The 22,453-nt window shown below is 38.9% G+C and overlaps 1 protein-coding gene across 1 annotated transcript in view; it reads left to right on the forward strand.

Moving 5' to 3' along the window:
* Positions 1 to 22,453, forward strand: part of LOC139744065 (serine/threonine-protein kinase N2-like) — a 65,981-nt gene that overhangs the window by 30,582 nt on the left and 12,946 nt on the right. Inside the window, exons 3-7 of the mRNA XM_071654523.1 lie at positions 9,900 to 10,037; positions 12,285 to 12,507; positions 15,796 to 15,905; positions 18,905 to 19,048; positions 21,661 to 21,736. Of these exons, the coding sequence (XP_071510624.1) occupies positions 9,900 to 10,037; positions 12,285 to 12,507; positions 15,796 to 15,905; positions 18,905 to 19,048; positions 21,661 to 21,736 (691 nt within the window). The remainder of the gene's footprint in view (positions 1 to 9,899; positions 10,038 to 12,284; positions 12,508 to 15,795; positions 15,906 to 18,904; positions 19,049 to 21,660; positions 21,737 to 22,453) is intronic.

The raw sequence follows: 22,453 nt of genomic DNA on the forward strand, positions 1-22,453 counted from the left end.
TCGATCATGTGACAAGGTCCGAAAATCACAAAATGGCGCCTAGATGACGTCATAGATATGTTACTGTCATGAAAACCTTATTGTGGCTAGATTTTGTCATGAGACATGTTGACTGAAAATGTCATGTTATTCCGTAATGTCATTGTTGAGATATTGACGACACAAAATGTGGCAGAAAGAAAGAAGAATAAAAAAAAAGAGAAATTTTGGCAATCACAATAGGTGATACGCTGATAGCGTATCACCTAAATAGAAATACATAGAGTGGATGTTATTGCAGCCCAAATTTTTACTTCGTTATAACCGGAATTTCGTTATAACCGTGTTCGTTATAACGGGAGTGCACTGTATTACAAAGCCTGGAAATATCGATCGACAGCTTGTAATTGGCAAAGATCATGATTCTAAGCAACACATCATGATTATGTATAGCCTTTCTTTTGGCCCATACTAGACAACATCGAACAGTCGATTATATATACTTGAATACCAGTATTTTTAATGCTCACTGAACTATAAAAGGGATTGATTAATCACTCAATCAAAAATGGAATTACAGAAATATTACTAGTATGAAGGGTCTCGTCTGCCGAGACAAATTCACTACGAGAATGTTATGCAGCCGCATGCTTATTGAGAGCTACATGTACCCGATTAGACAGCAAAATCATGACACAATTTCATGCCCCTCAAAACTGCGTATCCCTATTCAAAGTTCGAAGGAACTTCACCTGTGAAAGAATATATATATAAGTATATATATACATATACTGTAAATTTCCACTAAATTTTACTTATATTTTTTGGCTAGCAACTTTCGTTCGGGGTTTTTCTTTTCTTCATTTTCTTTATTTCTTTGCTCGTAAAAGACTTCTTGATTTCTTCAACTAAGTCATGAGGGGCATTCGATCCATCGAACTTGCAATAACCTCATTCCTTTGAATTGAGTGAAACCACATGTTTCGTATGGGTGCTGTTCGTTATTCCGAAGGTTTGTTAATCCGAAACTTGCAAATTCCCTATACCTAGAGGCTCGTTAATCCGAAAATGAAAAAGGGTTCGTTAATCCGAACTTTTGTGGCGTTATACCGAAGATTCGTTAATCCGAAAATGAAATTCGGAGCAACGAACCTTCGGAATAACGAATCTTCGGACTAAAGAGCCTTCGGAATAACGAACCTTCGGAATAACGAGCTGTAACCGTTTCGTACTTCGGCACATCCACGCAAAGCGTGGCGTTTAGCGATCACGCATGTGGCAGACTTTCAGATTATAGTTAGGGGAAAAGAAACTGGAATAATATACTTCGGAAATGGTGATGTTTAAAGTTAAAGCTTGACTCGCATGTCTATGTTTTATAGTAAACGATAATTAAAAATACCCAACAAAGTTTTGCATTCGCTCTCACAAAAGCTCGCTTGAGAAGATCAAAGTATCCCCCTCCCCTGAAAGGCAGTTGGAGTTACCGCACCCCCCCCCCCTTCCGAAGCTTTTGGAGATCAGATATTGCGTCCTTGGTATAACATAAAGCAATCAATGAACGCTGAACATAGGAATCTTTATTCTTAGAGCAAAATACGAATTTTGGAGCTGATGAGTACGTCCATACTAATTTCTACTTACGAGCACATAATTCTGTGAGGAATTCAAAGTTGTATTTGATGAAAATTTGTTTTGAATTACGAACCTTCGGAATAACGAACATCATCCCATTTTGACTGGAAGGGACTGGCATTTGTTTTTACCGTTTGGAATTGCAGATCGGTCTGTAAAGAAAGAGTAAAATATGGCCACCACGTACTAGTATTTTGCGGAATTCTATCCGGACTCTTTGTGGAGTTTTCCGACAGTTCATTATTCCATAGGGATAGGTTCGATAAAGGGATGGTACAGTTTTGTTTGAGATGGGACTAGATGTTTTTTCTTTTAGATGAGACATCTCTAATGAAATAATAGAGAACACATAATTTTATGAGGAATTCAAAGTTTATTTATGAAAATTGTTTTTTTAATGGCTGAGATATCAATCAGGGAGGTGGAATAAATCAGTTCAATAAAAGTTAGACCCACTTTGACGATCGTTTGTTTTACACTGTTTTTATATCAGCCATTTCAAAACAGATTTTCATCATCCTCTTAGAATTGTATGTTCTTCAACATTTCATAAAGGTTGTTTGTGAGTGTCTTGCTATGAAAAAAAAAATCACCCAATATATTATACCTCTTCTTTAATCGAATTAAAATAAACTTATACAGCAGTGAATAACCTGCGGCGAAGACGGGGGGGGGGGGGGGGGGGGGGGGGGTCATCGTTACATGATGATGAGAAGGGGCTGATATGACAAGGGGAACACGCAGCCCATTATTTCAAAGAGGATGATCAGGATCAGCAGGCCTGTAGCGGGGGTGGAAGTATATAGGGTGCGTATACATTATACGCCACCCCCAAAAAATAAATACATTGTAAATAAATAAATAAATATAAAATAAAAGTCTGGAAGGTCCACTTTTTAAAAAAAAAATACCGTAAGACATATTTATAAGCCTCATCTGTATGCACTACTCCAATGTCTCGTTGGATGACCCCGACACTACTTGACCACTCGGTACCCCTCACCTTACCTTCGCACACAAACTTAGTGTGGAATAATGAAGTAACCTATAAACAAGAAGCAGAAATTATTTTTTTCTTCATCATCACAGTTTCGTAAGAAGGGAGAGGAAGAGGAAAAAATGAAAAATAATAATGATAAAATCAATTCCACATATTCAGATTACGATTATATTCCAGTTCGTCTCTTGGTGTATATGGTGTATTCGTGTGTGAATTTACGCCTGCCGACTGTATAGTTCGTTATTCCGAAGGTCCGTTATTCCGAAGGTTCGATAATCCGAAAAAAAAGTGATAAGGTTTGTTATTCCGAAGGTTCATTAATCCGAAAATGAAATAAGGTTCGTTAATCAGAAAATAAAACAAAGCTCCTTATCCCGAAGGAATTTCATTTTCAGATAAACGGACATTCAGAACAACGAACTCTATTTCATTTTCGGATTAACGAACCTTCGGAATAACGAACCTTCGTAATACCGCCACAAATGCTCGGATTAACGAACCCTTTTTCATTTTCGGATTCTCTAGGTATTATAGGGAATTTGTGTGTGTCGGATTAACGAACCTTCTGTCAGCTTTAAACGGGTATGTGCGTGTTTTCATTTAATTTTCATTTCTTGATATCTCCATTTTTTAACTGTTTGTAATGGAGTATACGCTGATGAAAACATTACCAAGTCGCGACTCGACCACTCACCTATCATCTTAACCCATCTCCGCACACACGTACTCTCTAAAAAAATTGAGTGGAAATATTCACTCTTAGAGGAGTGAATACAAAAAAGAGTGAATTTAGTCTGAAATTGGAGTGAATTTTGAGAGAAAATGTTCATTTTCACTCATTTTGGAGTGACCTCAGGGATCACTCGAAGAATTTGGAGTGATCCCTGCTGAGGTCACTCTAAAACGAGTGAAAATGAACATTTTCACTCGAAATTCACTCGAAATTCACCCTTTTTTTTTGTATTCACTCCTTTAAGTGTGAATATTTTTCACTCGATTCTTTTAGAGAGATTCAAAGAAGCAGATATTTTTCTTTCATCACAATAATGTCAGGAGTAGATATAAAATTCATCAATTCCACAAATAGAGATTACGATTGTATTCCAGTTTGTGAATCGTGTGTTCTTGTGTTTGTAATTATTATGTGTTAACATGCGCCTCAGCAACATAACACCATTTTTTCAACATACATGGTTACAATTCGTTATTCCGAAGGTTCTTTAGTCCGAAGATTCGTTGTTCCGAAGATTCGTTATTTCAAAGGTTCGTTCTTCCGAAGGTTCATTAATCCAAAAATGAAATGAGGTTCGTTATTCCGAAGGTTCGTTAATCCGAAAATGAAATAAAAGCTCGTTATTCCGAAGGTTCGTTACAGACCCTATTTCATTTTCGGATCAACGGACCTTCGGAATAACGAACCCTATTTCATTTTTGGATTACCGAACCTTCGAAATAACGCCACAAATGTTCGGATTAACGAACCTTCGGAATAACGAATAGTACCCTTATATAAATATATATTATATAAATTATGAACTAACGAACCATCAGAAAATCGAACCTTCATTTCGGATTGGCAAACCTTCGGAGAATTTAACAGGCCATATCATTTATCATTTTCGGATTCACGAACCTTTGGAATAAAGTACTTTCAGAGCAACACGCTCTAAAACCACTCTTTTTATTCGGGCATTGGGAGAAAGTTCAGAAAAGAATAATCTTTGAAATATAAGAAATCAGTTTCATTCTTATTCGACACTATCGATGATTTCTAGGCGTGGTGTTCATTTTCCGACAAAAAAAAGAAGAAGAAGAAGGAGGAGGTTCGTTATGCCGATGGCTCGTTATTGCAAATCCGATGCACGCAGATTCCCACTGCCGACTATAGAAGTTTGTCAATCCGAAAATAATCAACAAGGTTCGTTTATCCGACTTGTGGCATTATTCCGAAGTTTCGTTTCTCTGGAAATGAAATAAGATTCGTTGATCAGAGAATGAATCACGTCGTACGAAACTTTTTCTGATAAACGAACTTGCAGTATACCGAATCAATTTTCGTTATCAAATGAACGAACCTTTGATGCTTTCTTCCTCTCATTTTTTTATATATTTATTTCTTTTTTATTATCGAACCTTCTGGTTATTAGGGATAATCAAGAAAAGACAAAATCTTTGAGGCAAGATAAGTTAACTACATGGTTCGACATAGTTTACTTTTTATCGAGGAGTATTTCTAGCAGTGAGTGATACCTTACAAGGAGGTATAGAAAACGTGGAAATATAATCGTAACAAATAAGTACACATATCTTTTGGTTTAGAATGGTTGATTTCTTTCAGGCACGGTATGCATTATTCCGTTGAAAGGAAATTCTGATGTTTCGTTATTTCGGGTGCATTTACGTCACGATACCAACACCCACGAGTCATATTTACATAATATACAGTCCAGGAGTCATACACCTCACGAGTCATACAGCCCTGAGTTCGACATAGATGATGTCCACTGGCGGGGGAGGGAAAATACCGAATGTTCCATCCGAAGGGTTTGAAATGCTATTGAGGGAGGTTATAAGTGCCGAGACGAAGTCGAGGAACTTACAGCCTCCCGAAATCGTGTTTCAAACCCTGATGGTGGAATGTTTGGTACATGTTCCCGACAACAAAAGTCATCATCTTTTAGATTAGGCCTTTATGGGTTAGTCAAATTATCACACTTTCGTACGCATTACGATTATCGGTCATGATCATCTGCTTTAATTTTCACATTGTACGGAATAGGCAAATTTATCCTATCGATTGCGTGAAAAATATGATCGTTCAATCGTTTGGTATCGTTTGTCATTTCTTACGTGAAAATGTTTTCCCATGGGAGAGCATTACAAAAATGTTCGGCCCATGGGCGAACATAAACAATGTGCCTCCATCACGTGACTGTGTTTAGCAAATCAATAACCGGTATTTGAATAACCCATTTAACGTGAGCAAAAAAGGCCTACGAGACCGACACATTAAATCCCGTGTTGTATATCCATCGAACTCGTGGGCTGTTTTTATTTATGTCGAACTCGTGAGCCGTTTTTACCTAGTGTCGAACTCATGAACTTCATTTATTTCAAATAAAACACGCAAAATCTCCAGATGTTTGTTTATAAGAAAATGTAAGGATTCGTAAATACGAATATTAATGTGGCATTATCCCCAGGGTTTGTAAATCTGAAAAAAAAGTTTGTTAATCTTAGAACGAACTCTCATGTATAGGTCTGCGTGGTACGTAACTTATGGCCTATTAGTTTCGGGATTGCAGAATCTTCAGAATTACACATTGTGTTTCGCTTTCGAATCAACAAACCTTCAAAATTACTTAACTTTTCTTCTTATTTTTTCATATTTGGTAAAGCGAACCTTCGGAAAACCAAAACTTTTTTTTTCTCTCTTTCATTTTTTTTTCTTTATAAAAAACAAAACAAAAACAAAACAAAAAACTTCGGCTTGTGAACTGTGAGAAACGAACAGTTACTGTTGTTTTGTTGTTGTGGTGATAATTCAGGTAAGATATAATGTAATAGAAAAGAAAATAAGGCACACAAAAACAAGTTATTTGAATCCTGACATCAATTACTGTTTTTTCTTTTTACCGATAAATGAAAGATCATACAGATAAGAAATGAGAGGAAAAAGAAAAAATAGCCTGTGATACGAATCGTATTAATAACTATTAAATGTTTGACATCCTTGGTCTTCGCCCTCGGTCTTCGACTTGCTTTCCTTACCTGTCCATCCCGGGTCCCCCAGGCCCCAGACTGTAAATAACCTCCAGGAATGCACCAGTGCGCGCGGTTTCCTTTGTTGAATGCTCTCTATTCTACCGCCTCACCCTTCCCCAAGTCTGGCACCTTGCCATCGTGGGATTTTTCATGTTTTCCTTCTTGGTGAAGTTGGTGTTCACAACTTTGTCTACGTGACTGCGTTCTGTTTTGTTTCTCCGAATTCGCTGCGTGCTCTATAGCTCTACAGACACGTGGTGCACAAACAGTTACTGTATGGCTGTTTACGAGGGGGGTCACCTATACTCGCCTGCAAACAGCTTACGGCGAGCAGAAAACGGCAGTTTCCTAGGATCCTCTGCTGGTGGCTACTTTTACTGCCAAAATATTGGGCTTTGTCACTAAGGAATACTATTCACACACAAATTGCAATGGAATATTCAAGTACATTGTATAACTACTCGTACTTCCGATCATAGCGATCTCTCGAGTGTTCGTGTTTCATCGAAAAGTAAGTGTTAGAAAGTTGTTGAAACTGCGTAGGAGCGCTAGACAGTCGTTAGTTTAGGGCTTCCGTATGCTCGATTTTCATGAGTTTATTGATATTGGAGCTCAGGGAAAATGTGGGGGAAAAGGATGACTTCAAAATAATTTGCTTGCCCGATTCGGTCAAGCATTTCTTTCCTTGTTCCAAAACGCTTGCCCAACTTTACTACTAGTATGAGAAAGTGTGTGATAGATTGAAGTTTACTTCACATGTCATGATCGTACTGTACAAACTCAAAGAAAAAAAAAATTACTCGCAATTTTCCTGAAAGTGAGATCGAACAAAAACTTTAAAAAGATAAAATTAGATAAAAAAATGTCATGATCGTGCTGGAGAGAGCCCAAAGAATTTGCTAGATTGTATATTTGTAGCCAATCACACGCAGTTTTGCTGAGCATGATTTCGAAAGATTTGACAAAACTTTGTCATGATCGTGCTGTGACAGAGCTCAAACTGAAGAATTCGTAAAGTGCAAACAAGTCAAACGCAGTTTTGCTGATGTTGAGATCGAAAGAAAGTGTATAATGTTTATTAATACGATCGTGAGAACTCAAAAATTGAAACGCACCGTTACTAACCCCGCGTGAAACACACGAGCCGCCCAAATACAGTACACTACAACATGATACATGTAACTAGATTTTCAGCGCCAGTGTACGAGTGTATCGTGCATGCATCAAACCAGGGAGGTGGAAGGGTTCCACCTCCCTGATCAAACGTTAGAAAGGTCGTGCCACAGAGTGTATCCGATCGACGGGGAAAGGATGTGCGTGCACCACTTCAGTATCTGCCCGTAGTTGCGTGCACACGAAGAATGAATCATGCCCGTCTACCGCGGCAGGACGATCAGCGTTCTACCGCGTTCCTCCGCACGATTTTTTTCCCCTGCCGCTGCGCGAGGAAAAAAACGTTCAGCGCGTATTACAAGTTCGGCAAATCGTCCTACCGCAAATTTGCGGGATCCCGCGGTAGAACGCTAGTGAGAATAAATATCCCTTCCCTAATAATGTGTGGTCTGTGCACATGAAATGATTCTTATCCATGCATCTGATTTTGCTCAGTCGTCCTCCGATCAGCAGGTTCCATTTTTATCGATTTGTCAGACATCACTCTTCATACAGGGGTTCACTTCCGCAACATAGCTGTCTGCTCGATATGTTCACAAGTATATCATGTGTGTATATATAGAATGAAGTATTGTGAGCTTCAGTAGGAACAGTAAGCTTGTACAGCGCAGACATGAGGGGGCCCCTTTTCCAATAAACAGAGGATCAGAACATGATGCTGTTGTCGTTTAGAGAAATTGGACACAATGCGCTGGCCCTCCCCCCCCCCCCCCCCCCCCCACACACACACATTCCAGACCAGCTCTGGAGAAAAAAATAATTGATTGGGATTGTTATGAGAAAGGTGCACCATTTACGCACCCTTCAAACAAACAAACAAACAAAAAGAAAAGAAAGTGGAAACATTACAGTGGAATAGAAATATGTTTGCCAGAGAAACCTTGTGTGGCACTACAGCAGGCCTCATTGGACCAACTGTGGCAGAATCGTATCCTGGAGTCTGCTCCATTATATATTTCTACCCAGTGACAGTGATGTAGAGCACCCCTGGAAAGTGCAGGGCAGATAGAGTTTCAGGGGTCAAAGGTCACCTGGGGTCACAGGGTTCAGGAATGTGACAGATGTAGTCTGCTGTACATCTCTCTGCATGTGAAAATTCTCTTAAATACACGAGTGTGACGTGTGTAAGCAAGCGATCACCTGCATGGCTCCACATGGTGGCTTTTGATTTGTTAGTTCCTCTTTCCTTTCTCTGCCAAACGAGATGGAGCCGACATGTATCTCCAGTTCACTTTTTAGAAACCACAGCAATCTTTCATCCTGTGAGCATGTTGGTGATTGTTAGCACAGACGATATACAATACATTTGGCATTTTTGATAAATGCCAATTGGTTCACTCAATCTCAAGAAGGTTCAGTGTGGTTCAATCTCTGAAAAAGAGCACTTATTGTAGAATGGGGAGATGAAAGAACCTTTTGAATATTATACTGCATGGAAGGGGTTACCAGTCCTGTTGGGAAGAGCAAGAAGTTATTTATTTTGAGCAGATTTTACACTCCCTTTTTTTTTTCTCAATAATGACTTTGGGAACAGAAAACACTTGTGTAAGATCCATAAATGTTTTGTTGGGTCCTGTCTTCGTAGAGAAAGAGCTTGGAGGAATAATTGAAGAGGTCCTTGTACATCAACTTTGAGAACAACTGTGATTCCTATGAATGGAAAAAAAAGAGGAAAATTGTGCTTATTTCATGCAATGGCTTCATGTTCACCCTTCTTGTTGACTATCACTGCTTTGACCAAATAATGTTATGAAGTGTGATTATCATGGACAAGCACCCCAAAAAATATTTCCCAGACCTTGTCATATGGTAACTATTTGAACTGTTGAGTTCCCTGCGACATTTCACGCACACAGCGATAAAAACATACAATTTTGATATTACTGATCTCAAAAAAATTTGTGAGTCTTTGCCACTGTGCTGCACATACACAATTGACTCATCAGTCTTTGTGGGACTATGAATGTTATTGAAACGATACTGTAGCTGGATTCATGCGGCTGTGGCAAATAACCCATAGCTAGTGAAAGTCATGTGGTACAACTGTAATTGTCCAAGATTTCTATGGTATTGCTTTTTCCTCATAAACCATGACAGCCAACTGCACTTGAAGTGAGACAATTAGAAGTCTGTGTTTTGCAATTTTTAGGTTTAATATGCTGATGGTTTGATTAAAAGCACAGTAACTTATCATTTGTCAAGGTATACATGTAGCTACATTTATTAAGTCACAACTTTTCACTGTCGGTGTGAATTGTCCAATAGATATAATTTTCACCCTATATTTTTGTTGCAGTGTCTTTCTAGATGATCAATATTGTGACTGAATCCGTTCTTGTTTCTGCAGGCACAGAAAGGTCTACTGGAGTCCAGCCACAAGCTGGACGTCCTGCGTGAGAGTCTGGAGAAGAGGATCCAGGAACTACCGGCTGACCAGCCGCGGGTCACACAGATCAAAGAAGAGCTCCAGACGGGCAAGATTCAGGTACGCTTCATCGTGGCGAAACTTTTCTCTCTTTTTTTTCTTCATTTTCAAGTCAAGGAATAGCGCCCTCTTGCTTGATGAATGAAGTTCATCAACTCCTTACATACACGTAGATCCGAAATAGTCATTTATCTGTTAGTGCGAAAATGGCTTTTTGGCTCAATTCTAAATGATGATGTCCTGTGAGTGTCGGAGTAAAGTATCTAATTGAAAGCGAAAAAAAAAAAAAGACCACAAATAAGTCTGTACAGTGTAAAGACGAGTTGGATCACGCAGTGTAACATACTTTCATCACACAGCATCAAAGTATTATTCATTTTATAGAATGAAAGCAAAAAGTAACAGAAGTCAAATGATGAAACGTATGCTCAAAATGTTGCAAAAGTGCTTGCAATGAATGGAGAGTGTCGCACACATGGCCACGTAGAAGTATTTCTTCGGCTACGGTTATCTTCTTGGTTCAGTAATGGGCGATAACAATGAAACGGTGTCAGGAATAATGACTTTATCCTGTAATGTATTTGCAGGTGTTGATCAAACTTATTTCAGTCAGAGTGAAATTTCGATTTCTGCAAATAAGCATTTGTCATTGCATATCTCTGTTGGTCACTGAAAAGAGCAGTATCGAGTGCTCAGTCTGAATAGCAACATCAGATGCATGTACATGATTCGAACATTATCTGGCATTCGACTTAGCGGAAGTGCGATCAAGTTTCGCTTTCGAGGCTGCTTCGCTGCCTACTCAACAGCTGACCAGTGAAATGTGACACATGTATGACAGCTTACTCTCATTATACACATGGGATGCTGAGACGCCTACTTTTGATTGCCGTAAATCAATACCCGCTTTTAAAGAAAAGGAAACCATGATTTAACCATTGATGATGACGCAAACACAAAATATTTGTGCATATTTTATGTGATATCTAATGCATGCAGTATTTACTTCTTTTATATAATTTTTTTTTTTAAGGATAAAAGAAAACGTACAAATCTTTCCATTTTATATGAATTATTTCCTCCTTTTCTTTCCTTTTTTAAAAATTTGTTATAAGGTAGGAAATGTGAGAATATCTTTATGGCCCCTTTTAACCTCTTGGCATTTTGGCCTGATGTAATTCTGACAGGTTGTTTGGAAAAGACTGTCTGTCAGCAAAATTGCAGTTCAGATGTTGGCTATGACCTGCTTTGTGATATAAAGTCTTGCATGCCAGGTGCATGTATACATAGAATGTGAGCTTTGGCTTGTCTGCAAATCCTTCATGAGAAAATTGGGCATCATTTCTTTTTTTTTACTGGACTGCAAATGGAGCAAAACAAACTACAAATGACCTTGACATTGATAGTGTCATTTTCAAGATTTACGAGCTTGCAGTCTTGAAGGGAGACGTAAACACTATGCATGACCTAGTGGGTTCAATTTTCATTTGAAATCATTCCTAGAACACATCTTCCATCATGTGACACCTAGATTATTGCAGACTGTATAAATGTTACGTACTCTTAGTGGTCCAAGGCTGTAAGAAGTCTTTTCCGTACCATTTCTGTTTATAATTACAGGTAGTTGTCACTTTACAATAATGTATTTTGTATGAATAGTGTCAGTATTATATGTATTGGATGCAGTCTTAAACAAAGACTATCCTTCCAGATAAAGTTCTGCTTTTGTCGAGTCTACATCACTGGTAGTCTTCATAGAGGATGCATCCATATTGAGCTGGACATATCTGTGGGATGTGCTTCTCATCAGTCAGATGCATTGGCATTGAGTGGAAAGGAGACCCCAATAACAAAAAAAAAAGAACCCCGAAACAAACAAACAAACAAAAACACCAAAAATGTCATGTACATAGAGTCCGATCTTGAAGCCATGCCACTTTTGATAAGGTATGAATAAATCATTTCAGTTTCATGGCAGCAAAGATCTTCTTGGGAAAGATTTTGGGAGAAATTAACAGCATTTGTTGTTCTGAATGTTGGAATACATACATGTTGTATGTATACATTGTATTCAGCATCTGATTTATATGAACTATTCAAGTCAAAAGTCCACAAGAAAACAACCCAAAATCAAACAAACCATGATTAGATTCCAACATGGATATGAATATGTGGAACTGAACATTATCTTTGTGTGATGTTTTGCTCTTTGCTTGTTTGTTTGTAGTTTAGCTTTTCATTGTAACCAGTTCTAGTAGTTGTAGTAGGTCATTTCTAATCCTCTCACCTTCAAATGACCCCTTGCAGTCGGACAACCCCCTCCCGAAGCCGGCGGCACTGACCGGCGTCCTGGAGGTGCGACTGATGGGGTGCCAGGACCTGCAGGAGACCATACAGACCCGGGCCAGGAACAGCATCTCACTGGCCCACAGCCCCAGCGATGGCAGCAAGGGGGGCCTTCTGCGGGGCAAGACCTCCTTCCACAACAGAAACAGCCACCGCTCCTCAAGTACCAAGGAGGAATTATCAAGTGAGTGTCATCCACTGCCGCGCCCTGCCACGCCCTTTTCTATTATCCCCCTTCGAGTGCAGTTCCCCACCATGGTCAAGTTGGTTCTTATACAAATAGATGTAAAATCAAACAGAATGTAAGAGATCTTATCAAAATTAGTTAGAATATTCAAAAGTAATGCAATTGTTAAATTTATTTTCTTCTTTGAATACCACATATATGCAAATTTGAAAGTTTAGAGTACTATATCTTTCATATGGATCAACTTTATGGAACTTATGCTCCATTGTCTGTTCGAATTCACTTCATCTATCATAGTCTGCATAAAAATGTGGAATGGATATTTTACAACTTGGCCTCTCCTTTTTAATGTTAAGCTGACAGTGTGAGCAGATCAGTATAATCGTCATTTAAACAAGAATATATCCATGCCCATTGTCTTATTCTCTGATATACTATGTGTGTTTGGTGTGCATGTGTGTATGGGTGTGTGTATATTGTGTATTTGTGTGTGTGTGTGGGTGGGTGTGGTTGTTGCTAGTGCTTGATTAGCAACTCAGGAGCCTACAGCTTCAATTGAGAGAGACAAATAATATCCTAAAGTCATTGACTGGGCACGAGTGTATCTTTTCTTATCATATTATTCCCCATGGTAGAAGAGAAATCTGAAGATTCTTCAGCGCACGGTCCTCAAAAGAGGTATCCATTTTTCGCTGATGTGACCTATGACCTTTGATGTCTGGAGACAGGCATCGATTAGTGTGATTTATCAGTCCCGCTCCCCAAAAGGGTTAGGGCCATTTGTATTTTCAGTTGTTGTTCTTTTCAAGAAAGTGCTTTAAAAAAAGTAATCTGTGTTTATGTGTCCCTACCAGATGTTTCGGGAACATAAAAACTGGAATGCAGTGGGTGCCTGCAAATTCGGCCTCACAAGTGACATTAAAGAGAAAGACGACAGTCTCAAGGAACACGGTGCACAGAGCTGTGATTAATAAGTGCCATTTGATTGGAATGGGGACGCTTATTGCCGTCATGTTCATTTCGAGAGCATTCTTGGGAGCAGTGTCGCCGGAATTATACTTTGCGGCAAAAATGGACGAGGTGTTGTCGCCATCATTATCATAGAGGTCCCTGCTATTGAAGTCATGTCAGTTGATCTTGGGTTGTAATAAATCTGCATTGTTAATGATAGTTATGTATTTGTTTGTGTGTGTTTGTATGTGAGTGTGTGCATGCATTATATGGAATGCGTGGTTGGTAAGTCGCGAGATTGGAGCAGGAGGCTGTATCTAAGGCCGTCAACAGCTACATGTACCTCTTCATGCTCCAGCAAGAGTTATCTGAGTGAAAGTAAATACTGTATACGCTATATATTTCGCGGGGGTTTTATTTTCGCGAATTTCGCGAGTCGGGAGCTATTCGCGAAATTAACAACACGCGAAAATGTTACCTTTCAAAATGAATCCCTTGCCTTGATGATACAAATATTTCAGTACTAGTATACCATGTCGCGGCTTACTGAACAGACAATACTGGCTAAGCTTGTTTACGTACATACAGCACGTCCACGTCTATACTTACGAATACTGTAGAGAGCCAATCCATTATCGCAAGGGGACCACTCGTCAGAAATCTAGCGCGATGGAATTAACCACTTCAAAAATGTTGAATTCTAACTTACTAGTTCGCAGAGTTTGGTAAGTTTTTTTCATGCAGTGTATAACTACTATCATTCTTATTTGCTAGTAAGTTGAAAATTCACACTTTCTTTGCCACTTCGTATTTTCTCTGGTCCCCCAATCGCGAATTTAACCACTCGCGAAAATGTGTGACAGCGGCAATTCGCGAATATTTATGTACGCGAAAATTATAGCGTATACAGTAATCACACACGTCTTTTAAAATACAAAGATATCGTATGCAGGTTTTTGTTTTTTTGTTTGTTTGTTTTTTATCAAGAATGCAAAATTACATTGTACATACAGTATCTCACACCTCAGTTTTGATTACTTTTGAAAAGAATTTTTTCCTGTATTTATCTGTGTAGACACAAAGTGAATACAATGAGCTGTACAATGTGCCTATGCTCTGTTAAGTCTACATATAATCACCAAGTAGTGCTGTTCTTTTCGAGGGCTTAATGTCATAGCAATTTGCTAAATATGTTCATTTCATTACTCTGATAGCTATAATTATTGTGTATCGGCAGTAGATCATTATCTATGGCGGAAGCTGTTGAGCACGGTCTTGGCATTAATGTCGTATCTGTGTCACTCTCCATTAGCGCCTCAGAGTGTGTGCATATTAAACAGACAGGCCTTATTTGTCATGTGCTCACAAACTTTGATGGGGTCATTTGCTCGAGTGTCTGATAAATTAATATGCGACTACTTCAAGGGCTGTCATTTAATCTTCGGCATGTTGCCATGACTATGAGCGCAAAAGTGACAGGTGTTACCTACACATGGAGCATGCTATTTATGCTGTGTTGAAGTGTGTGCAGCTACTGTTGTTGTTGTTGTTGTTGTTGTTGTCATTAGCTGTGGCAGCTGAGTGTGTGTGCATTTGTGTTTGTGTTTGCAAAAATGTAATATTGCAACAAAAACAAGACACTCGTGAATTTTCCGTCTTATGTTTTTTGAGATCTTGGCCATATAGTTCATGCATATCAGGTTTATGTTTGTTTGTTTGTTTGTTTGTTTGTTTGTTTGTTGTTTGTTTGTTGTTGTTTTTTTGCCAGGTCAGTGAGTTAGAATTGAGTATGGAAGGCACTTGTGGCTTTTCATCAAGCAAGAGAACCTTGTTCGTAGAGTGTGCATGAAATCCATTAGTGTGTTCACTCCTCTCGTCATCAAATTGGCAAACATTTCTCTTCTTGCCCTCATACTTTCCATATCATTCTACCTCAATACATCAGCCCACAGATGTCTGTAAATGTTGTCACAGTTAAAGCATCGTATCTGGCCTTTTCATGTTTTGAGTATTACAGTTTTTCTGATTATTGCAACATCTCAACAACAACGACAAAAGATATGCCAATGAGAACCAAAATCAGTTTGCGACCCTACAGAACAAGATTCCGTCCCACCAAGGCGGTTGCCTTGTACAGTCTGTTCATATTGACAAGTAGATCAATCTTCAGTATTAGTACAGGGAACTGGTATTAGACCATCAAAGTCATTCTCTACTCTGTCTTTGAAATAAAAGAAGAAAGGTTTGTTACATTGCATAGATGTTGGCTGAAAGTGTGGACATAGATTAATAAATTCATGGAGATGCTCAAGAATGTTCTTTCTTCCCCTGCAGATGAAATCAGTGCTGTCCTCAAGTTAGACAATGTGCAAGTTGGCCAAACACCATTCAAGCCCATCAGCAACCAGTGCTGGGACCAGAAGTTCCTGCTGCACCTCGACAAGGTGAGTGGTTTGAAAGCAGATGATACTTTCAAAGGAAAGTTCTGCCTTATTAGAAGTACACTTTGTATGTCACACACATAGACAGTCGGCACAGCGAAGAGATGCAGTCAGTCATAGGATATAACAGGACTGCACACCAACCCATTTTTTACTACTAGTCAGACCTGTCTGTCGGACCAGTAGGTATCCAGTTTTTATGCCTCCGCCACGAAGTGGTGCCAGAGGCATTATGTTTTCGGGTTGTCCGTCCGTCCGTCCGTCCGTCCGTCCGTCCGTCCTTCCGTCCGTCCGTCCTTCCGTCCGTCCGTCCTTCCGTCCGTCCGTCTTTCCGTCCGTCCGTAATGAATTTTGTGGACAGGGTAACTATCAAAACCTTTTGAGGTATCCTAATGAAACTTGGCATGTATGTGTATTAGGGGGGGAAGTTGTGCCTATCAACTTTTGGGTGCACATGCTCAAGGTCAAAGGTCAAAAGGTCAAGGTCAAATGCTTAAAATTTCATTATTTCCCCCATATCTATGCAATGCCTGAAGATATTTTCTTGAAACTTAGTGTATAGATGTAGTACCCAATTAAGATTCTCTGGTGAAAGTTTGGGGTCTTGAGGTCCAAAGGTCAAAGGTCAAAAGGTCAAGTGAAATGTTAAAATTTTACTTTTTTCTCTGTATCTTGGAAATTGTTCAAGGTATCTTTATGGAACACAGTATATATGCATGTACTGACTGGCAGAGGTTATCTAGGGAATTTGGGGTTCATGGGGTCAAAGGTCAGGGTCAAAGGTCAAGGGCAATACTTCAAAATTTTACTATTTTCCTTATACTTGTGCAATGCCAGCAGGATTATCTTTTTTAAACTTGATGTATGCATGTATAACCCACTAGAGATTCTCTGGGATTTTTTTTTTTTTTTTGCCAAGAAGGTCAAAGGTCAAAAGGTCAAAGATCAAGTGAAAGTGCTGAACTTACTTGTTTCTCCATATCTCGGAAGTGGCTCAAGTTATCTTTAAACTTAGTACATATTTATGTATGTTCTGCCTGACAGTGATTCTCTTATGAATCAAAGGCCAGATGAAAATGATAACAATATACTGTTCAATACAGAAATTGCACTTTTTCTCCATACCTTGAAAATTACTCAAGTGCTTAAACTTGTGAAAGGGTCAAAGTCGAAGTTAAAGTTCTTAAATCCCCAAATACATGCTCTCCTATTCATCCAATTAAACATAGGTCAAGGAAGGTGAACATTCGATACATTTGTGACAAACATGTTCAATATTTTGCCAATTTTGTGAAAACGACGTGTAATTACACATTGTCGACATGTACTATAGACCTATTAGGAGAATCATGCATTATGGCGGAGGCATACCAGTCGCCATAGCGACATTTCTAGTTCCATTTATTACTGGTCCATTCCTGAAAAAGTTACTGATCCAACAGTGATTTTTGCTGGTCCTGGACCGTCAGACCAGTGCTAGTGTACCGCTTTAGATATAAGGTACTCTACAAAATATAGAAATATATTTATGAGAGAGAGATGGATGAGGGTGTGTCTTAGCGTGAGAGACGCATAGGAATATAATTCACTTTATTAAATGACATGACGCACAGGTTACACCTAGAGGCTGATACAATGATGGGATAAAAAGCAACAACAAAAATATATTTTGTAGGCTGAGAGAGAGATAGAGAGAGGGAGGTAGGGGCATGAGGTCATTACGTCTGATTCAAATAGCGATGCGCACAAGGCCATGTACTTGCAGCTGACCAACTGTAGAAGTATATTGACCCTAGCTATTGCTGGGCTCATATCCACGATCTTTCAAAGTGGAAAACATTGCCTCTGTGTGCGTGCGTGTATGCGTAGATGCGATCAATAGTCTGTGCAAAGGTTAGCGGTGGATAAATACGGTCTCAGATGCAAGAGAGGAAATTAATCTTCTCGTCAGTAACCTTGAAAACTTTTTCCTCCAGGATGATAATGTCTCCCCTTTCCCCCTCCCACGTCTTTTGTTTGTGTCATACCTGTGATACAAATGCTTTCTTGAAAATTGGTATTTGATACGAGAAAACTTCTTTGATCGCTAGCAGCTTCCAATGCTGAAAATGCTTCTTTGATGGCAACGCAGCTGTAAATGAAAACATTGATCTCTGATGTTCAATACTCAGAGAAATTGTATACAAATTCTCAGACAGTTGAAACTGAAGAAAGTGTTTTTTAAAAAAGTTAGTCCTCTGTGTTTGTTGAAGGTCAGCAATGATTGTCTGATAATATTCTTAGCAAATACTTACTGGTAAAATGCTTCAAAGTTTTGTAATCAGTAGAAAATTTATGAAAGAAAGAATGACATGTACATTGTAGGGAAAGGGTAACAAGTAAGGCCTCGGCAAATTTGAAATCATCCAGAGGGATGCGATACATTTCCTTTCTTTGATAGCATCGATGACTTCTTTCTCATGATGGTGGTTTGTAGTTTGACTGTTGAAGGGTCAACCGCCCTTTGACTGGTGAAATTCAGCTGGCTGTACTTGTTATCAGAAAAGAAACCAAATCAAATGAATGAAAGTGAGGAAGACAAGAGTTCTAGCTCAAAGCAGAGGAGCAAAAAGGAGGAGAGAAAAATTCTCTCTCTCATTAGAAGAACATCAAATTTTCCAGTGCTTATGTAATCGGTGGCATCATCTTATTTGATTTTATTATGCAATGCTCTTTCAGCAGTTTCAAGATTATCAAGTAAATATCATGCATCTTGATTATCAAGTAAATATCATGCATCTTTGCTTTAAAACCTATCACACTGTGATTATACTATATTTTGACTTCTCTAGAATACAGATTGTGTTTTATCAGCGTCTTATGTTTCGTACATATCCTTTTGTTGGTGTTATTGCTGAAAATGGATAAATGAAATGAAAAGAAATGACAGGTACAATACTATTTTGTATGGCAGGTATCCATTTTTTCCTTGTTCTATTTTTTATTTTTTTATGCATGGCCAGGCGAGAGAACTGGAGATCAATGTGAGATGGAAGGACTCGCGCTCGCTCTGTGCTGTCAAGTTCCTGCGGCTGGAGGACTTCCTGGACAACCAGCGGCACGGCATGTGTCTCCACCTCGAGCCCGACGGCCTCTTCTTTGCAGAGGTGAGGAGATCGACCAGTCTTATCTCCCCTGTTCTTCCTGCAATTATTATCTCTCCTCTGTTAGCCTGACAAGTATTTCCCCCCCTGCAGGGGGCTCCCTGAAAAAAAAAATAATAATGATAATAATAATAAATCAATCAATCAATCAATCAAAATCGAACTTTTTCTTCATGTCCATGCAAAAAGAATCTAAAAGTCCCCCTTAAATTGGGAATCATTTTTGTTTTTGCCTATCTAGATGCATGTAACATCTCTTTGATTGCTCTTTGTTACCACTGTGATTTTGATGTGCAAATGTTTGACAGCCAATACCAGGGGATAGATATAGTGTAACGTTGCAAGTCTTTATTGAATTTTTATTGCTGTACAATCTTTGTTTTGACAGTCATTACATCGACAATGTATTCTTCATCTCCTCATCTCTGTTGGCGCAGTTATGACGAGATGGCCTGACTTTTTGTTTCCTCGAAGTATATAAACTGTCGAGGGTTTGACTTTCTCATCGTAAATAGTCCTAAGTAATCCCCCAAACCAGTCTTTGTACAGCATTGTATTACATAGGAATTACTCTCTTGTGGGTGTAGTAATTTTGGTACTCACATGAGTTTAGGCTTGTGATATGGGCAACAATTTGATTTGCGAATTTTCTCTGACCGCTGTCAGAAATTGAAAAACAATATTTTTGGAGAAAGACAGAGAGAACGTGAGAGATTATCTCTCAAAAAAAGACGGGAGTGAAAAATGCATGAAAAATGTGCAGACTCTCTCTGGCATTCTGCAGTCTTCCTTCATAAGGGGGCGAGAGCTTTGTAAACCAAAAACAGAAACCAACGTCACAACGATCCTTGGTTGTTATGTCATTGAGGCTGAGGTCATGAGTACTCCAGCATGTATCAATGAATAGGAAAGCTTAGCTGGACTTCTTCTTCATTTTTCTTTTCTCATTTCCATACTTTCTATGCCGACCTGCAGGGTGATTGTATGCGTGCTGATGTATCTGTTGGGTCTGTTTGTTTGACGATTGACACCCCCCCCCCCCCCCAACGTTTGATTAAAGAGAAGCATTCAGTTGTAGTTTTGAGTGGTTGCAAGTGACACATTTTAAACACTGATCACTGACATCAAGAGAAATTTCCCCCTATAAAGTGAACCCTTTTACCTGAACTGTGGCATAAGACATATAAGACCTAAACAGGAGAAAATGGATGCGTTGATGGCTAAAAGTGATGAAATTTGACTCTCAGCATCTTGACACTAAAAGTAATCTGAAAGCGAAATTTTATGTCGGTTTAGACTGCAGACAAATGAGGTTTGGTATGTCACTTAAAGGACAAGTTCACCTTCATAAACATAAGGATTGAGAGAATGTAGCAATATTAGTAGAACACATCATTGAAAGTTTGAGGAAAATCAGACAATCCGTTCAAAAGTTATGCATTTTTTAAGTTTGTGTGTAGTAACCGCTGGATGAGAAGACTACTGCAGTGTATGAATAACTTAGATGTCACATGCGTACAACAATATAAAGAAAATATAAAGAGAATTTCACAAAATTCCATCTTTTGAAAAAAGTACACATTCCCCTGACTCGTTACCGACAAATGTTATGGGTAATATTATTCCCCCTGCCTTTAGAAAGAGGGAAGTCAAGAGCTCTTTTATTATGCGAAAAAAGTGAAAATATGTTGAATTTTCTTTTACATTTTCTTTATACTGTTGTACGCACATGACTCACCAGCTGTAGTAGTCTCCTCATCCAGCGGTTCCAACACAAAAATTTTAAAAATTCATAACTTTTGCATCGATTGTCCAATTTTCTTCAAAGTTACACTGATGTGTTCTACTAATATTGTTGCTTTCTCTCAATCCTTATGTTTATGAAGGTGAACTTGTCCTTTAAGATGTTTTGTTATTTTTATGAACAAGTGTGTTAGAACAAATATATCCATGATATACATTTCACAAGAATTATGTTTTGCGAACTTGGGCTTGCAAAGGCACTTTTGTGGGTAGCTGAATTCACGATTGAGAACTGTTGTGATGGAATACATCCTTTTCAGAGGATACTCGTGACTCCTAACATTTGTGACAATAAATACTGTGCATCTGTTTCTCGATATTACAATATTTTTGTGAGTTGTTCGTATCTTATTAAATATCAGTGGACTTACAAAATTGGCAAAATAAACACATCACGAAAATATGCCACCTCTAGAGTAAACGCCAAATCATGTCACTGTAAAACCAGAAAGTTTGGCGTGCATTCTAATTTTTGCAAATTTCGCGAGAGCCAAGATTTTATGGAATTAAATTGCATGCGAGAGTTTTTTGTCTACACCACATGCATTGAACGCCAGTAGCATTTTGGGAATATGTTGTGCCGCAAAAAGGCCCGCAGCTTCGATTTGCGAAAATACACTGTACCATGCCGCGAATATTTCTGGTCTTACAGTAAACCTGTGCAGTTATGAGAGGAAAGTGGAAAGGAGCGGGAGAGTATTTGTATTGTAAGCAATCTGAGGAAAAATATTTGCTCCTTGTCATAAACATCCTCTCTCTCATGTTTTTTTTCCCACATTTGATTTTAGTTTTGTTTTGATTTGCTGTATCAGATTACGTTCACAACGCCGGTGATTGAGAGGAAAACCAAGCTCAGGAGGCAGAGAAAAATCTTCCCCAAGCACAAAGGTATTAAACATGAATTTATACATTGTAATACTGTTATGCAGTCAAACCTGTCCTTAGTGGCCACCTGAACACAATGTTGAAGCGCAGTCATAGAGGGCTAAAAGAGGGACTCTGCCACTTCGGCATACATGCGTACCTGTTGACTGTTCTCATTTGATAGGAACATCTCTCTGTCTCAAGAGAGAAGAAGCTCTGTTCTGATATTTGGAGAACATTAATTGTTGATCATAAATTGTCCAAGAGTGAGTAAGATTCTCTTTTTTGGGGGGGGGCAAAGGGTAAATTTTTCTCCCATTTGTAACTGTTTGTTGGGTTCAATGGTCGGCAAGCATGTTAAGACGGTGAAGGAGGCTTGCTATGAGTTGTTAATGATGCCTGTAGGTGCATCTGGAAGTATAAACGTAGCAGTAAATGAATGAAATCTGTTAGGGTAGCATTGAGTATGAATATATGTATGTGATATAGGAATATATACAATGTACATAAAAGTTGTACATTCTGGGAAGTAGTATTTTCTTTTTAAAGCAGGCAATACTAGGATGAGGAAATAACAATGGTAAAGCATATGCTGTGCTGTTCTCCTGGGCTGGTGAGGAAGATTTTAGAGCACCCAATAATCCATGAAGTGAGTGCCCCGTCGCCAAATTGGCGGGGCTGGGGATTCAATTTAGTGCGCAGTAATGCAGCAGTGCGCCATAATGCAGCAGTACTGGCCGG

Source organism: Diadema antillarum, unplaced genomic scaffold (assembly GCF_040938485.1).
Source record: "Diadema antillarum isolate AM-2024a unplaced genomic scaffold, OU_Dant_1.0 scf00000035, whole genome shotgun sequence".
Lineage (NCBI taxonomy): Eukaryota > Metazoa > Echinodermata > Echinoidea > Diadematoida > Diadematidae > Diadema > Diadema antillarum.